The 18208-nt window shown below is 40.2% G+C and overlaps 1 protein-coding gene across 1 annotated transcript in view; it reads right to left on the minus strand.

Annotated features, from left to right (window-relative positions):
• LOC134657744 (putative protein tag-53) overlaps positions 1 to 18208 on the minus strand; it is an 81905-nt gene that overhangs the window by 17876 nt on the left and 45821 nt on the right. Inside the window, 10 exon segments of the mRNA XM_063513308.1 lie at positions 804 to 1029; positions 2217 to 2366; positions 3139 to 3308; positions 5214 to 5455; positions 7188 to 7302; positions 8770 to 8839; positions 9570 to 9579; positions 9716 to 9832; positions 16171 to 16283; positions 17927 to 17996. Of these exon segments, the coding sequence (XP_063369378.1) occupies positions 804 to 1029; positions 2217 to 2366; positions 3139 to 3308; positions 5214 to 5455; positions 7188 to 7302; positions 8770 to 8839; positions 9570 to 9579; positions 9716 to 9832; positions 16171 to 16283; positions 17927 to 17996 (1283 nt within the window).

Consider the following 18208-nt stretch of genomic DNA (forward strand, 5'->3'; position numbering starts at 1 on the left):
TTGAGAAATCAAAGCGCTGGTGGCCTAGCGGTAAGAGCGTGCGACTTGCAATCCGGACGTCGCGGGTTCGAACCCCGGCTCGTACCAATGAGTTTTTCGGAACTTATGTACGAAATATCATCTGATATTTACCAGTCGCTTTTCGGTGAAGGAAAACATCGCGAGGAAACCGGACTAATACCAATAAGGCCTAGTTGATCCTCTGGGGTGAAAAGTCAGATGGCAATCGCTTTCGTAAAAACTAGTGTAAAAATTAGTTGCCAGGCGGACCCCAGGCTCCCATGAGCCGTGGCAACGCCGGGACAACGCGGGGAAGATGATGATGATATAAAACACGTATAGTTTGTAGCTTTCTAATAGAGCCCGACGGCTAATCCTATTGTCTATTGTTAAGTAAAACCGCTCGTGCCACGTGCCACAACCATCTGCATAAAAAATCGCTCGTTCACTTTACCCAGGTAATTGAATTACAACTCCTATGGAAATTGCAATAAGATTCAAAATGAAGTAATGGATAAATATTTTGTTACGATGTGTGTGGTCAGTACTTCGGTTACTGACAGCCGGCGAGTCGAACGCTACAGAACCAGTCTAAAATGTGTCATCGAGATGCGTAACAAAGGCGCGTTATCGGAGAGCGCACTTACACTGGTTTTTTGAGCGTTGGACTAGCCCGCGCTCAGGTGCCAAATAGAATAATTAAGACCCTTTTTTGCAGGTAAGTAGCACGTGCGGTTTTACCGAACAATAGACAATAGGATAAGCCTTCGGGCTCTACTAGAAAGCTACAAACTATGACTAACTTGTATCTGAAGTTGGTGCAGTTGACGTGCGCGAACAGCGTGCGCTCGCCCGGCTCGGAGCGCGTCCTGACCGTGAGGTTCATGCGCGCATGCGCAGAGCACGTGATGCTAAAGTCCGCGTCCACATCCGCCTTCACCGGCGCGTTCCGGAAGTTTATGGCGGAGAGGTGACGATCCTCTTTCTTTGAAAGGTTGAAGGTGAACTGGTAGTCTACGGCTAAGTCATCTGTAACAATAAGTAAAGAAAGAATTCATAAACACGCTACAAACCTCGATTAGCTAATAATCGCTTACAAATGCATAAGTCAAAATGACAGATAAGGACAAATCCTTGTCTGTCATTTTGACTTATGCATTTGTAAGAAAGGAATAAAACATAATTTAATTAAAGTTACTAAACAAAGACATCAAAAGAGCTGTACACGAATTTCGCAATTTTTGACAGGGGTTCCGCCAATATTGATTGAAAAACCCCAAAGAGGCCCAAAGGAGCCACCATGTATTTTTGATAAAGACTTCTCTTAATAAGTAGATAAAAAAAAGTAAAATTTTATGAATAAGGGATCCTCGCCCCCATTGACGAGATAGCGAGTCAACAAATGTCTGCGCCATCTATCGGTGAATGTGAAGACTAGACTTACAATAGCAAGCCCCCTTGTTGTACAGATCGGCGTGGTAGTGGTTGCTGTTGTCGCATTTGTCGCACCGCTCGCCGGCTAAGCCTTTGGTGCTGCAGAAACAGCGGCCTGTGTCGGGTGCGCCATCTATCGGTGAATGTGAAGACTAGACTTACAATAGCAAGCCCCCTTGTTGTACAGGTCGGCGTGGTAGTGGTTGCTGTTGTCGCATTTGTCGCACCGCTCGCCGGCCAGGCCTTTGGTGCGCCATCTATCGGTGAATGTGAAGACTAGACTTACAATAGCAAGCCCCCTTGTTGTACAGGTCGGCGTGGTAGTGGTTGCTGTTGTCGCATTTGTCGCACCGCTCGCCGGCCAGGCCTTTGGTGCGCCATCTATCGGTGAATGTGAAGACTAGACTTACAATAGCAAGCCCCCTTGTTGTACAGGTCGGCGTGGTAGTGGTTGCTGTTGTCGCATTTGTCGCACCGCTCGCCGGCCAGGCCTTTGGTGCGCCATCTATCGGTGAATGTGAAGACTAGACTTACAATAGCAAGCCCCCTTGTTGTACAGGTCGGCGTGGTAGTGGTTGCTGTTGTCGCATTTGTCGCACCGCTCGCCGGCCAGGCCTTTGGTGCGCCATCTATCGGTGAATGTGAAGACTAGACTTACAATAGCAAGCCCCCTTGTTGTACAGATCGGCGTGGTAGTGGTTGCTGTTGTCGCATTTGTCGCACCGCTCGCCGGCCAGGCCTTTGGTGCGCCATCTATCGGTGAATGTGAAGACTAGACTTACAATAGCAAGCCCCCTTGTTGTACAGATCGGCGTGGTAGTGGTTGCTGTTGTCGCATTTGTCGCACCGCTCGCCGGCTAAGCCTTTGGTGCTGCAGAAACAGCGGCCTGTGTCGGGTGCGCATGCGACCGCTTGCGCGTTACATTCACAAGCTGAAACAAATTATAAGTGAATAGATAAAGTGCGACATTTAACGTCACTTGCACCATCCGACTAACCAGGGGTTAACCGGTAAAACCCAGTGTTAAATTGTACTGGTAACCATGGTAACCCCAGGTTTAACCGGTTAACCCCGGGTTATTGAATGGTGCAAGTGGCCCTTAGTGTGATTAATTAGACTACATAACATAAAGTCCAAAGTATCAAGTTAAAGTGAATATAAATTGAAAAGAAAAAAAAACGACAATCGTTTAATCGAAGGTTTCGAATTAATCGATAGTAAAATCAGTATAAGTCGATTTGATTACTCGATATAAAAAACGTGACTCGAGCTGAAGAATCGATTACCAACCAGTTAGCCCAGCTAGACTTCATAGCTAGGTATTATCTAGACTAAAAATAAGAGTTACTCGTACAGTTGCCCATCAGATATATCGGAGCGCCCAAAGTGCTCACAAATATCTGAACACGCCTCTATTGTCACGGCGTTAGAGTGCGTGTTCACATATTTTTGAGCACTTCGGCCGCTCCCATATATCTGATGGCGACTGTACAACCCAGACATGGATAAACTTTAACTTTAATTACATAGCAGACCGTTGGCTTGTTAGCAACCGCCAAATAAGATTTAAAGTCAAATGTTTGTATAGCAATGTACCAGGGTATCAGAATCCTCCTAGAAATGATCTTGTCGCTTGCTTTCTCCTGCGTTGTAAAGTAAGTCTTAGTGTCATTTATTTAAGGTTTGATTTCGCTTGTACTCACGTTTGCAAGTGCCTCCGTTGAGCGGGTCGCCATAGTGTCCCGGCGCGCATGTGTCGCAGTGCAGCCCTACTGCTCTAGCGCCGCAGGGCTGTATGCATCTGTCTCCCTCTCTCTCGTCGCAGGTGGAGTGACCGTTGCACTGGCAGCGGGGGCAGTCGGTGAAGAACCATCTAGAAAAATGGATTGCGATTTAAATTTAACATTTAACTTAAAGGGCATGAAATTGTCTACTGTTGTACTGTAGAAAAGTGCATTTTCTAAAATGTTTAAGGAGATTCTTTTGCTGTAATAAATTGACACCCCGCGAAGTTAACGCATCTACCTTATTTAATACTATGACGATTATGTAATACCTACCTAGTTACATAATTGTCATAGTATTAGATTAGGTAAGGTAGGTGCGTTAGTTTTCGTCCATTTGACGAATTTGAATATAAACCTACATCGCTGAACACATTTGTACGTATTGCAATCCTTAATGTTAAAATAATATATCTACGAGGGGAGGCTGAAATGTTCGCGGCCTTAGCTAGAAAAAAAAAGCGGCCAGGTGCGAGTCGGACTCGCCCATGAAGGGTTCCGTATTTAGGCGATTTAAGACGTTTAAAAAAAAACGACTTACTAGATCTCGTTCAAACCAATTTTCGGTGGAAGTTTACATGGTAATGTACGTCATATATTTTTTTTAGTTTTATCATTCTCTTATTTTAGAAGTTACAGGGGGGGGGACACACATTTTACCACTTTGGAAGTGTCTCTCGCGCAAACTATTCAGTTTAGAAAAAAATGATATTAGAAACCTCAATATCATTTTTGAAGACCTATCCATACATACCCCACACGTATGGGTTTGATGAAAAAAATTTTTTGAGTTTCAGTTCGAAGTATGGGGAACCCCAAAAATTTATTGTTTTTTTTTTCTATTTTTGTGTGAAAATCTTAATGCGGTTCACAGAATACATCTACTTACCAAGTTTCAACAGTATAGTTCTTATAGTTTCGGAGAAAAGTGGCTGTGACATACGGACGGACAGACAGACGGACAGACGGACAGACAGACAGACATGACGAATCTATAAGGGTTCCGTTTTTTGCCATTTGGCTACGGAACCCTAAAAAGAACTATGCTACTTTTTTCTCAACATCTTTGGTAGTTTAAATATTGCCGTCATTATTAACGATTAACAAAGAGATTTTCTTCTAAGGTCGCGAACTTTTGGGTCTTCTCTCGTATCTAGGTACATAAAAATGATATCTCGCAAGTATAAAATTTGCATTGAGGATTGCAGGAAGTCCAATTGGGTACTTACCTCTACTTAAATTAAATTATTTCACACCGTGTACGAAATAAAGCACCAGATAATTATTAGAAAAACATATATAAAAGTTATTTTTTAATTGTTAATTTAATAAATTGGATTGAAAATATTGAAATATAAAAAGTAGGCGAGCTGACCGTGACGGCACTACACACGTTTTCATATAAATTCCATATTAGAAAATCGTTTCGACAGTTCTTAAAAAGAAGCCGATTTGACTAGTAGGAAAGTAGCCATTTGTGCAGCATATGTTATATTAAAATTTCTTCAAGTGGACGAAAACTAGTGCACCTCGTGTACTGACCTGGAAGTCTCGCAGACGTGCGGCTCGTGCGGTCTCCTGGCCCCGCCGGGTAGACACACGCCGCGACCCGTGGGTTCGATGAAATTTGCTATATGGGGGTTTTCGGGGGCGAAAAATCGATCTAGTTAGGTCTCATTTCTAGGAAAACGCGCATTTTCGAGTTTTTATATGTTCTCCGAGCTTTGCTTGGTTTCCCAGATATTTTTCAATTATGTTATCCCATCCTCGTCGCCATTATTATATTTTGGAGCCAAATAAAACAGTAAATTAATTAATTACGGTTTATTTAGCGCTATACGAAATGTGTTACGTTACATGACAACAATGACAGGCATATCTCAGTGTTGCCACAGCAAACACTGTCAGGTTATTACATCTATGAAATACATTTTATCTTATCTTATTATAAATTTTGACAAGTGGACGAAAACTAGCGCCGTGACTCTACTGACCTTGAAGTCTCGCAGACGTGCGGCTCGTGCGGTCTCCTGGCCCCGCCGGGTAGACACACGCCGCGACCCGTGGGTGGTCGCGCGCCGTCGTCGCACCAGCCGCACGCCGGCTCGGCGCGGCACGCGGCGCACGCCACGTGTCGCGCGCAGCCCGCGCCCGCGCTAGCGCCGCACCCGCCCGACACGCTCGAGGTCGACCACAGCCGGCACCCGCCCAGCGGGAACGACGCGCCGTACGCGTTCTGGCGACAAACAAACTTGTCGGGGTCCCGTTGTTTCCCATAAAGTTTTAAGGTCAAGTGAGGTAAATGCAACTATGGGATTATTCCGTCTCTTCGTTCTTTCTCGAATACGATTGGTCGAAACGCCCTCTACTATGCAACGTTTCATGCCTGAGCTACTTGAAAATGAAACGTTGCATAGTAGAGGGCGTTTCGACCAATCGTATTCGAGAAAGAACGAAGAGACGGAATAATCCCATAGTTGCATTTACCTCACTTGACCTTAAGTCATAATGTATTGTTTGTCATGTTATCATTAGTCATAAAACTGAAACCGTTAACATTTCAAAATTTTCGTTAGGTTATCCTATAGATACATTAAGTTAGGTTTGTTTTATGGTAACCCTAAATCGCGTCAGCATCTCTGAACCAAATCAATTATGACTAACGAAAATGCGGTCAAACAATACATTATGGCTTAAAACTATTTTGGAAACAATAGAAACCCAAACTTGTCACATCACAGGGGTAGAGCACGATATTCTTGAAATAAGCGCCGAAAACCTAGAAATCGACCCTTCCGAGTCGCTAGAAAGAACTAGGGAGTATTACTGCGATGTTCTGCCACTAGAATGCAGCACTAGCACCCATCGTAAACCATAGATTAACTTATACATACTGTACCTAAAACTGTTTTTATCAAGTTTACACAGACAATAAAATTACGACATCGATAGAGTCGGACCAAGAAAAGTCTGCAGCGGATTTGATAGCCCACACAGGGCAAGTGTTATTTTAAACGTCAAACTTCTATGAAATTATGAGGTATAAATAACACTTGCACTGCAGGGGCAAGGCGGGGGCTATCAAATCCGCTGCAGACTTTTCTTGGTCCGACTCTACATCAAGGCAGTTTGTTTACAAAGGACCACCCAGGAAACGCGAAAATTGAAACTTACCTATCTGCATCTTTATCTCTTGAATATGTAAGAGTGACAGAGAGGATAAATTTCGACTCTCTCATTTGCGATAGAACCTCAAATTGTAATGGATTATGAAAGTTGCGCAAAGTTTCGCATAATATTCCGTACTCACGAAAACCTAATAATCCTATCTTATTTAACGATAAATAGTTAAATTATTTTAACCCTGCTATTCTTCATCTGTGTCCTGCAAAAGAAAACCTTGAAATCGACTCCTACCATTGAGTTATATTGGAATCTAAAATGTTAGAAATAACCGGTCCAGTGCCGGTAACCGGACTCGCTTTCCAAGAATTCGGTACATTACCCAAATTTTTATAATGTATTTTTTTATACTGTGGAACGTGAATGAAATGATTTTCCAAAATCCCGTAGGGGTCGGATCAAAAACCAAGTAATTAAGTCCGACTCAAACTTGACTGCACATTTCTAAGTTTTCCTATCGTCTATAGGAAAATAACTATTTTGTGTGTTTTTCAAAATTATAGACCCAGAAATTTCGGAATTCGGGAATGGTCGGACAGACAGACAGACGCACAAGTGATCCTATAAGGGTTCCGTTTTTCCTTTAAAGGTACGGAACCCTAAAAAAGGCTTGAAGCAAGCTAAACTAAGCGCAAATAACTATAGCTGGTCAACCAAATCTTGTCAGTAAAAAAAGGCGCGAAATTCATATTTTCTATGGGACGATATCCCTTCGCGCCTACATTTTTCAAATTTGCCGCCTTTTTCTACTGTCAAGATCTGGTTGACCAAGTATAATAAGTTACCTTATCAACGCATCGGCCAGTGGAAGCGCACCATATGCACTCCTCGGAGGTGCAGTTTGAGCACGTGTGGAAAGTCGCGCACGGAGCCGTGCACGACCCGGCTGACGCCACGCTCCTGAAAATTAAGTTAATTCAATCTAATACCTCATTATAAAACCCATATGGACATATGGGATTGAACTCTGGGGAACGGCCAGTAACTCAAACCTCGAGATTCTGCAAAGGTTTCAGAATAACGTCCTAAGGGCTGTAACATGTGCACCATGGTTTGCAAAGAATACAGAGATACATGAATACCTAAAGATTCCAACAATCAAAGAGGAAGTTAACAGATATTGTGTTAAGTACAAAGAACGACTAAAAAAACATACAAACGAACTTGCAAGGGACTTGGTAAACACCAATGACAATCCGAGTAGGCTGAAAAGGTGGCAAATACTGCGACTAGACCAGAGGCACTAAGTGGCACTAGAAGATAAATACTATCAAAGTCAAGAGAGAGTATTTAATGGAATACCTCTCAAAACCCTCAAAAAAGACATAACATCTGATTATGGCTAAAACAGCCGATTGCAGATAAAAAGAGAAAAAAAAAAAAAACTAATACCTTTAAACGAGCAATTCTTGTATATTTATTTATATATTTCGGGGGATCACGGAAACGGCTCTAACGATTTCGATGATACGCGCTATTTCGAGTTTTAATATGTTTTCCGAGCAAAGCTCGGTCTCCCAGATATTGATATTATAAACTGAAATACATATCATAAACTAAAGAAAAAGTGACCAAGTTCCCGAGGCGGGAATCGAACCCACATCTTTTGCTCACACGCGGCTAAAATGTTCCCTAGGTCAATGATATTATAATTATACAAATGGCATACTCTAATCTCTAATATAACAAGCGAAAAAATGAACAGGAGAGGACAGGATCAACTGCATAATATCCTCCTGAGACCCAGAAGCTGTTTTCTTTTTACATTGCAGACATAAGTGGGTTATTCCCATTAGTTACCAGTAAAAGGTGGGAAAACAAATCCAGTAGTTACCACTGATAACAACTTGGTGGTAACTAGTGGGAATAACCCACTTCAGTTGATAAATAGAGTTTAAAAATAAATTCTGGAATTTCTGAAATACGTACAAAAAAGTGTACTTGAGGTCTTAGCTTAACAAAAACACGTATCACTCAAATGTGACCGAATTTCAAAGTAACTTTTACCATTTTAACCCCAAAAACTAAGGACTAAAACACCTTTTGACCGCCATCACTATTTTATATAACACGCCAACGTGAACTTTATTGGCAAGTGCCAAGGTTCATTTTACACTCTAACCTGATACAGTAATGGCCAACTGTGACAAACAACTGGTCACATGACTGAATGTCGTAGAGCCAGGGGTCGGAAACCGCTATTTGCTCCATACAAAAATACCGGTATTCTTACGTTCTTTGGTTTAAAAGTTGTTACCTAAATACATGATTCTACGTAAAGAGCATAAAATAGGTAATTCAAAATATTGGGCTGTTTAGGGGGTTTTTTTTTCAAACGTCGGTTAGAGCATTTAAAACTGCACCAACCTGATGTCGTCAGATGAGTTAGCCGGCTTGCATTTGATGGACTCGTAGTCCCAATAGCATGACCGTTCTTCTGAGCTCTGAAAACAAATAAATAATCAGAAAATTGAATTCATAAATTAATTTAATTTATTTCTAAGCTTAATGTCATCATAAGCAGACGTTTCTGCTTAATACAAAATTAACGTTTATAGGTTACTAGCGACCCGCCCCGGCTTCGCAGGGGTTAACAAATTATACAAATACAAATACAAATACAAAATCGTTTATTTGTCCAACATAGGTATGAATAGTACATAAGTACAGATCTTATAATATTACTGTATCACTATGTTGTGCCGTGAGGCGTACAATTTTTTTATCATTAATGGACTGTGATTATATACATGCTGTGGTGCACAGTTACCATTAATTATAGTCTAACAAAAATTCGCTTACACTATAATATGTTTTGTCAACTAAATATTTAAATACTTTACTTTTAAAACTTGTCATATCTTCTAAATTTCTTAATTCATTCGGAATTTTATTAAAAATTTGAGGAGCCATTCCAAATATACTTTTCCTATATAACGCTGTTTTGGAAGGCATTGAATTTATTCTGTTCCTAAGACGTATACTCTTAAACTGTTGAAATAAGTGGGGATTGCTTTTAACAAACATTACAATTTCGAAAATATACAAACAAGGTAGAGTTAATACTCCTAATTTTTTAAAATATGGTTTACATGAACCCAGTTGCTGAATTCCACACAACGATCTAATGCATCTTTTTTGCGCTTTAAACGCTACTTTACCTACACCTAAACCTTCCTCAGGAATCACTGTATTGATAGTTGAACACCGCGTGGAAACCCGTTCAGTAGTTTTTGAGTTTATCGCGAACATACAAACAGACAGACGCGGCCGGGGACTTTGTTTTATAAGGTGTAGTGATTACCGAATGTACAGATAAGTGGTGGTGGTGTTGCTGATGCGCGTGGCACGCTGCGCACGAGTGGTACCGCGCGCACGCGTCCCTCGCTAGCTCTCCTGTGCTCGCGCACTCGTCCACCATTAGCGCCATCTGTTGACACAATAAAAAGGTTTGTGGTTAGTTAGATCAGGCGAGCCAATCCGATTTATCATAAATAATCGATTGACACACAAAATATACATTAATCTCGACTTCGACACAAGGCTCGGAAACCGGTTAAGTTTCCAACCCGTTATCATGTACTTGGGGCAAAACCTTTGGGGCAAATTTCGGTTCCGCTCGATATTTTTAAACCGGTTTTTAGAAGAACATTACCATAGTAAAAGGCGGCATCGTCAAACAGCGGTCTTGACATCACTACGAGAACCGGGAATGGAGCTACAGCACTATGACGTCTGTCATCTAGAGATCGGTTTTTGCGCGTGATCGGCGTCGCGTATTACCTAAGTCCAAAAGTCTGATTATTATTGTGATTCCCTAATAAATATTGTTTAAAATGGTGCTCTGGTGTTTTTACCCTTACAGCTTCAGAAGTGCGATAGTGGATTCCCGCCTACTACGATATAATTTATCGAAATTGACATTACGAAATTTACCGCGCGTAGTCCTTCCTTGTTTCATTGTTCTGATCGTTAATCTGATTGTAATGAGTAAATGCACCAACACCACTCATCAGTTAGGGACTTAAATATACAAAGTCCAAGATTGGTGTCAAAATCATACCTACAAGAATAGCCTATAAAACTAACCTGTGCCGGCTATTGGCTGGCGTATCGTACCTTTGCCGTGTGTTTTGTGTTTGATTTCAGATACCTATTTCAGTTTATGTACATCAATGATCATGACTGTCAAAAATAAAACATATTGACAGTGTAATAAAGCTGCTGGCATGTATGTATTACAATATTCACAGCAGAAGATCACAAGACATAAGCTGACAGATACCATTAGGTACTCTTGAATTTTGATATTGGTGTGAATGAAATAAATCCTTGGGATTACAGAGCAACTCAGGTAAAACTTCACTCAGGTAAGAAGTCTGTGTTGATCCAACACCTAACAAGGCTACGGGGCCATAGTGGTAAATATTCACTGCCTCACTTATATGTTGTGTTATTTTGGTAATTCATGTGCTTTCAGATACATAACATAATGTGATTAAGTACACATGTGTGTCTACATGACATATTAACAAAATGCTATGAACATTTTCTAAAGTTTGTGTCGTGGTGAAATTTATATTCAAGTAAAAAGCATATAAAACAAGTTTGGTAATGTAAATTTAGCCTTGATTGATGCTATATGTATGGTGGTATTATGCTTTCATGATTAACAATGAGTGCTATTTAATACTTTATCCTTTCAGTCAAATTAAAATAGATTACAAGTTTTCAAAAACACTGGAATATTGGTTACAACAACAATAAGGAGAAATTACTTTTTGTTTCATATGTGTGTGTGTATGATATTACACATGCTTATTGCAACTGACATAATGCTTTGTTGGTGTGTTTTTGGTTTGTGTAATTTCCAGATATTTGACAGCAATGATTCTTGAATTGAACGACCATACCGTCGTTGAAGGTACTAGAGTGGCTATCGGGTCAGGCCTCTATAATGTGCCTGGATGGACATGGATAATATTTCAAAGTTAGTTGGTTATGGATGCCAGGTATAATATGTCCAAGTGTTCAACTAATTCATTATATGGAGAAAATATGTTGATACTTAATCTCTGATGTCATGGAGAATGAGGTATTTATTTAGAAATAAAATGCTTGTTCATGTTGTACATGTATACTAACGGTTAGTATGTGTTACATTGACTGTGGGTTGGTAAAGTGCGCTTTGTGAATAAGCGAAAGGTGACAGTTATTTGTAGCTGGTTAGTATTGTCTGTGACAAAAGTAGTCGCTCCATGTTTCCGGAGCCTCCTCGGACTGAATATTTTAAAAGACAGTTCATATCAGATATAACCTCCTGCATCTTTGCAATTAACATTAAGCTGCAGACATACTGATAAATAAGGCAGTAAATCATTTAAGATGTTGAGAAAATTTCTGTCTGTACATATTATTGATTGGTTCTATGTATGAAAAATCTTATGAATGTTTATACAAATTAATTGCATACAGCTTATAGTATGTTGTGGTTGTTGTTTTGTTCATTGGGATGTTGGTTTAAGTTTGCATTGCAAATATTTATCACAAAATGTCATGTTATAAAATGAACCAAAGACATATATTTAAACAGACTTACCAAACTAATGAAAGTTATTGGCATGACATTGTCAAGTGTTTGAGTTATTGACAATGATAATCATTTGTGTTCTAACAGTATGTTTCAGATGCATTTCCTTATAACAAAACTTTATTGCTGGTGAAGTTTTGACCATAATTTTATAATACTTGCACCGATGAAGTATGATTATAGGTGTTTCCAAGGTTTAATCTTGTCAAAGAGATGGACATATTGAACTAGATACTTACTGAGCTGAGTATGACACTGGTAAAGCAGGTTGTTGCTAATGGTAAGCGAGGTAAATACTTTCAGGAGTCAATATGGATATTGAAGGTCTACATGATACATGTCTTTTACATACAAGTGCGACTGGACTCTAAACGTTCCAGTCCGATAAGTGTTTTATGGGTGAATATTAAACGAAGGTAAATAGCTTGGTTAAAGCTTTCCAAATAACTATTTTAACCCATTCACTGCTAATGAACATTGACCGAAGAATATCATGTCATGAGCTACTGTTTGAAGTTATTGACGGTTTTCGTCTGAAATTGTAGTGTGTTATGGTACCGTTTGCATTAATAAACAGTACACTTTTATTACTTCTGGGTTTCATAAATCAGAAGTTATAAATAATAATATGTTTCACAAATTTTGTGGGTTCACTAAGTATGTATTTCATTGTTTTGAAAAATGCATAAATTGTGGTTTATTATGTTATGAACTCATTTATCTTACAATGTGTGCTTGCATGGCATTTAACAAAATTATTTAGTTTTGTGCAGGTATAAGTTAACCTGGATGATGATGTGTTGAGTTATCTACACATAAAATGCACATGCACAGCTGGAGAAAATCAACCATGTGTGTCTTGGGATTGGAAGCTTTATGGTTTAAGCATATGTGCCATGATTTGACTGATTGGTCATTATCAATATACACTTCATGATGGTTGAAAAATACAATTTGTGAAACCTCGATAAGGCGAACCTGGGTAAGAGAGGAACCTCGATAACATGAACTTCTGTTCAGGCTCTACTGTAGTTCAATGTTGGTATAGTAAGAGTGTTACCTTTATTTAGGGGCACGGAAGAGGCAAGCCAAGTTGCACATGATCATTTACAATTGGTTGCATAGTAGCAACTGCTTATTATTTTATATTTCCCATGTTAAGTGCAAATGCTGTTATTTCAGGTACCGTTTTCAGATTAAGAACTGACTACGAGTATATTCTCAGATTAGGAACTGAGATATAATCTTATGAGACACTCGGATTGAAAACTGAGTGATTATTTTATTTATATTACTTACTCTCGAGTTTGGAATCGAGTTGTGATTTTGTTTTATCCCAGATTTAGAACTGGGTTACTGTTGTCATACTTATGTGTTTTGTTAACAGGTTTGCCGACTAAAATAAACACATTGTGCTTGATTAATTTTATTGGACACTCGGATTGAGAACTGAGTGATTATTTTATTTATATTACTTACTCTCGAGTTTGGAATCGAGTTGTGATTTTGTTTTACCCCAGATTTAGAACTGGGTTACTGTTGTCATACTTATGTGTTTTGTTAACGGGTTTGCCAACTAAAATAAACACATTGTGCTTGATTAATTTTATTAGACACTCGGGTTGAGAACTGAGTGATTATTTTATTTATATTACTTACTCTCTTCAATGTCTGCTATAGAGCTTTAATTATTATGTGCTCTTTAAGAAGGGCTGTTACTTTAGTCTTGGCAAGGGATGCTATCCTTAATAGGCTACTTCCTGGCGCCGGTAATCGCAACAGAGGCTTTAAGGAGCGGCCTGTTGCTTGTCACTATCCTTGAGAGGGTGGTTGTTGCTGATATTTGCAGTGTAGGCTTTAAGAAGCGGACCATTGCATGTGATATAAGACTATCCTTCAGAGGATGGTTGTTACAGGTATTTGCAGTGTAGGCCTTAAGCGGCGGACCATTGCATGTGATATAAGACTATCTTTAAGAGGATGGTTGTTTACTGGTATTTGCAGTGTAGGCTTTAAGAGGCGGACCATTGCATGTCATATAAGACTATCTTTAAGAGGATGGTTGTTACTGGTGTTTGCAGTGTAGGCCTTAAGAGGCGGACCATTGCATGTGATATAAGACTTTCCTTAAGAGGATGGTTGTTACTGGTATTTGCAGTGTAGGCCTTAAGAGGTGGACCATTGCATGTGATATAAGACTATCCTTAAGAGGATGGTTGTTACTGGTATTTGCTGCAATGCAGGCCTTAAAAGGCGGACCGTTGCATGTGAGCTTAGATTATCCTTAATAGGCTAATTTTGTTACTGGTATATCTGCAGTGCAGGCCTTAAGAGGCGGACCATTGCATGTGATACAAGACTATCTTTAACAGGCTAGTTTGTTCCTGGTATCTGCAGTGCAGGCTTTAAGAGGCGGACCATTGCATGTGATATGATATTATCCTTAAGAGGACCATTATTTCTACTACCGATGAATGTTTTATCTATATCGTATCGTACTATTTGTTGTTGACCTTGAGAGGTTGGCTTGAGACCTTGTTTACAAAAGGATATTTTAATGACCTTAAGACTGATGATCTCAAGGTTACCTTGAAAGAGTTGCTTGCACTTATACCTTCTAGGGATCGCTGGCGAAGTACCGGATCCAGTAGAGTTGGAGGGAGTGCCTGTTCGAAATACCCAGTTGGAGCGAGTGCGTGCACCGGGCTCCGTAACAACCTTATCGTGAAGGGCCGACTTCTACGGTCGTTGCGCCTACAAGGGCAGTGGTGTCCTAGCCTAGGCAGCTCCGCACATGCATGAGACGTGTCCCATGTTAGCCTCTCACGAGTTGTACGCATTTTTGTGCGTGCATGCGAGGGAGTCTTACATCCTACAACGGAGAAGCCAATTGTGAGTTTGTTCCAAGTCTTTGCTTTTAAAACGACACAAATAGTCATTGTTACGTTAAGCGGTCAGTATGAACGCACCGCTCAATGGAAGGTTTGGGCTAGCTGCATGGGTATACATGCTAGAAATTTATCAAAATCTAATAAATCCTTGAAAGTTATATGACGTTATTCACAAGAAAATAATTTATGTTAGATGGTGTTACAAAAAAGGGGGTGGTTTATCTACCTGCCGCTAGATGTCACGCTCATCGCAATATTTTATTATTTTGCATAATTAATTAATTGGTATTTATATCCTCTTGGTGTCATATGCACGTGAATTAAGCCTTTTGTGTATTTCAAGCAAGTGCTGAGCAGACTTGCATATCCTAACACCTCTCATACCACGGATTATTTGGTACCTAGCCTGGTCATGCTTTCTTACATTTGGTTCAGTCGGCTTAAGCCCTTACTCCAATTCGACTGAAATAGAACTAAATATCTTGGTGTAAGTTGACAATAACGAAATAGACCGTTTCAACAGAACTCGAGTCGAATTACTCAAAAGGACCAAGGCTTGTATATCGGCTGAGCGTAAAAGGTGCTTGTTCAATTCGCAGAATATTGAACTGGTGGAGGCTACATCCACCTGGTGAAGACCCAGCTTGCTGCGACTGCGTTGGCTGTGGCAGACTTCAGTGGCTGCACTGATGACAGTGACCTGCGGGGCGCTGGTCGGGTCAGGCGATGGCCGAGCTAAAAGGCGGCATCGTCAAACAGCGGTCTTGACATCACTACGAGAACCGGGAATGGAGCTACAGCACTATGACGTCTGTCATCTAGAGATCGGTTTTTGCGCGTGATCGGCGTCGCGTATTACCTAAGTCCAAAAGTCTGATTATTATTGTGATTCCCTAATAAATATTGTTTAAAATGGTGCTCTGGTGTTTTTACCCTTACAATAGTTTTTGTCAGATTAACCGGTTTAGAACAATAAAAACCGGTTTCGTCGTATGTCGGTGTCTATGTTTACGTGGCACACCATCAAACGGCCGAGCGTCTCGTCGCTCCTCGAATAAACCGGTTCATTTAGGATACAAATTCTTTAAACGTTCACGTACTTATGAAAGTTGGGAGGAAAACCGGTATTTTACAAACCGGTTCTGAGCCTTGCTTGCTGGCAGCTACAGGCAGGCGTTGACGCATGGTATGTTCGCGTTCATAATATTACTATGAATTTTTGTCTATGTTTATGTTTTTCCTTTTTTTTTGTTTGTTTTCGACCAGTAATTCTAGAATGTTTCGTACCTTAGGCCACAGTCGGCTGCAGAGCTGGGGTTCTGGCTGACAGGACCCGCACCACGCGCATTTAGCGGCCGTACACGCCGCACAACTATTAGCGGAACGACAGCGGTGAATATCTGAAAATAAACCATTATCTTACTATACTAGAGTTAGGGTCGGTTGCAACAAAGTATAGTCATCGTTCGCTAAATTTGTATGTATGGAAAGTTTCATAGTAAAGCGCCGGGGCGCGCCGGTTGATGTTGATCAGTCTGTCAAACGTGGTTGGTGCAACTGGCCCTTAGACCAAGAAAAGTCTGCAACGAGTTTGACAGCATACGAATTGCAAGCGTTATTTATCACTACATAGTATAAAACAAAGTCGCTTCCCCGCCTGTCTGCCTGTATGCTTAGATCTATAAAACTACGCAACGGATTTTGATGCGGTTTTTTTTAATAGATAGAATGATTCAAGAGGAAGGTTTATGTATAATTTGTTAACCCGTGCGAAGCCGGGCCGGGTCGCTAGTACATCATAATTTCATAGAAGTTTGACATTTAAAATAACACTTGCACTGTGTGTGCTATCAAAATCGTCGCAGACTTTTCTTGGTCTAACTCTGTCTCCTTTTTAAGTGCTTCTACTCGTGACATGGCTTTAAGCTATATGCATCAGTCGAAAAATCTAGGAAAAAAGGAGATACTTCTGCGGAAATGGATAGGACATGTTTTACGAAGGCCAAAACCACCTATCCAAGCAAGGGCTGACTTGGAAAATTCCCGGAAAAAGGGGTCAAGGTCGCCCACGTATAGTTCGTAGCTTTCTAATAGAGCCCGACGGCTGATCCTATTGTCTATTGTTAAGTAAAACTGCACGTGCTACTTACCTGCAAAAGGGTCTTCATTATTCTATTTGGCACCTGAGCGCGGGCTAGTCCAACGCTCAAAAAACCAGTGTAGGTGCGCTCTCCGATAACGCGCCTTTGTTACGCATCTCGATGAAACGTTTTAGACTGGTTCTGTAGCGTTCGACTCGCCGGCACTCAGTAACCGAAGTACTGACCACACACATCGTAACAAAATATGTATCCATTACTTCATTTTGAATCTTATTGCAATTTCCATAGGAGTTGTAATTCAGTTACCTGGGTAAAGTGAACGAACGATTTTTTATGCAGGTGGTTGTGGCACGTGGCACGAGCGGTTTTACTTAACAATAGACAAAGGATTAGCCATCGGGCTCTATTAGAAATCTACGAACTATACCCCTATGTCCCTGATGGGTGTCATTCTGAATCCCTAACAACGTTTGTCCTAAAGTCACCCTAACTGGTTTGTCCTAATGGGCACATGCCATAACGATCAATTGTCATAACGATTATTTTCCATAATGTAAAGTTCTGAAAAATGATTAGGTTTTAGAACTTGCTGCCACAAAAGTGGGTTAGGTTAGGGTTAAAGATAAAAGATAAGATAAAAGATAGTTTATTCAAGTAGGCATAATTACAATGCGCTTATGAACGTCAAATAAAGCTAGGTTCAACTGCGACCCTCGCAAAAAAGAAAATATGCATAATAACATTAGGATAAGTAATCGATATTAGGATAACCAAAATTAGGGTTTTTCGTGTTAGGACAACTGATCATTATGACAAACAATATTAGGGAATGCATCGATAGGAGAAAAGACTTTAGGGATTTAGATATAGATCCGTCCCTGATGAGGGATAACAGGATACCATCATCATCATCAATGATTATTCAAACTAAAATTGCTTACCTCTCACAGGTTCGCTGACGCAGGCCTTTATCGTGCCATCGAACGACTGATTCCAGCCAGCCGTCTCCAACTGTCAAAAAATTGTTTTATTATTTTTAGTACTACTTATATAAGTTATATGGTTAATATATATTCTAATTAAGGAAACTGTAGGTCTATAAGTCTGATAACCCTTCATTGTAATAATGTATTACTATAAGAGACTGTTTGTTTCTAAATAAAGAAATTAAAATTAAAATTAAAAAAATATAAACATAATATTTACATAAAAAAAGGATTAAC

Source organism: Cydia amplana, chromosome 20 (genome assembly GCF_948474715.1).
Source record: "Cydia amplana chromosome 20, ilCydAmpl1.1, whole genome shotgun sequence".
In the NCBI taxonomy this organism is placed as follows: Eukaryota; Metazoa; Arthropoda; class Insecta; order Lepidoptera; family Tortricidae; genus Cydia; species Cydia amplana.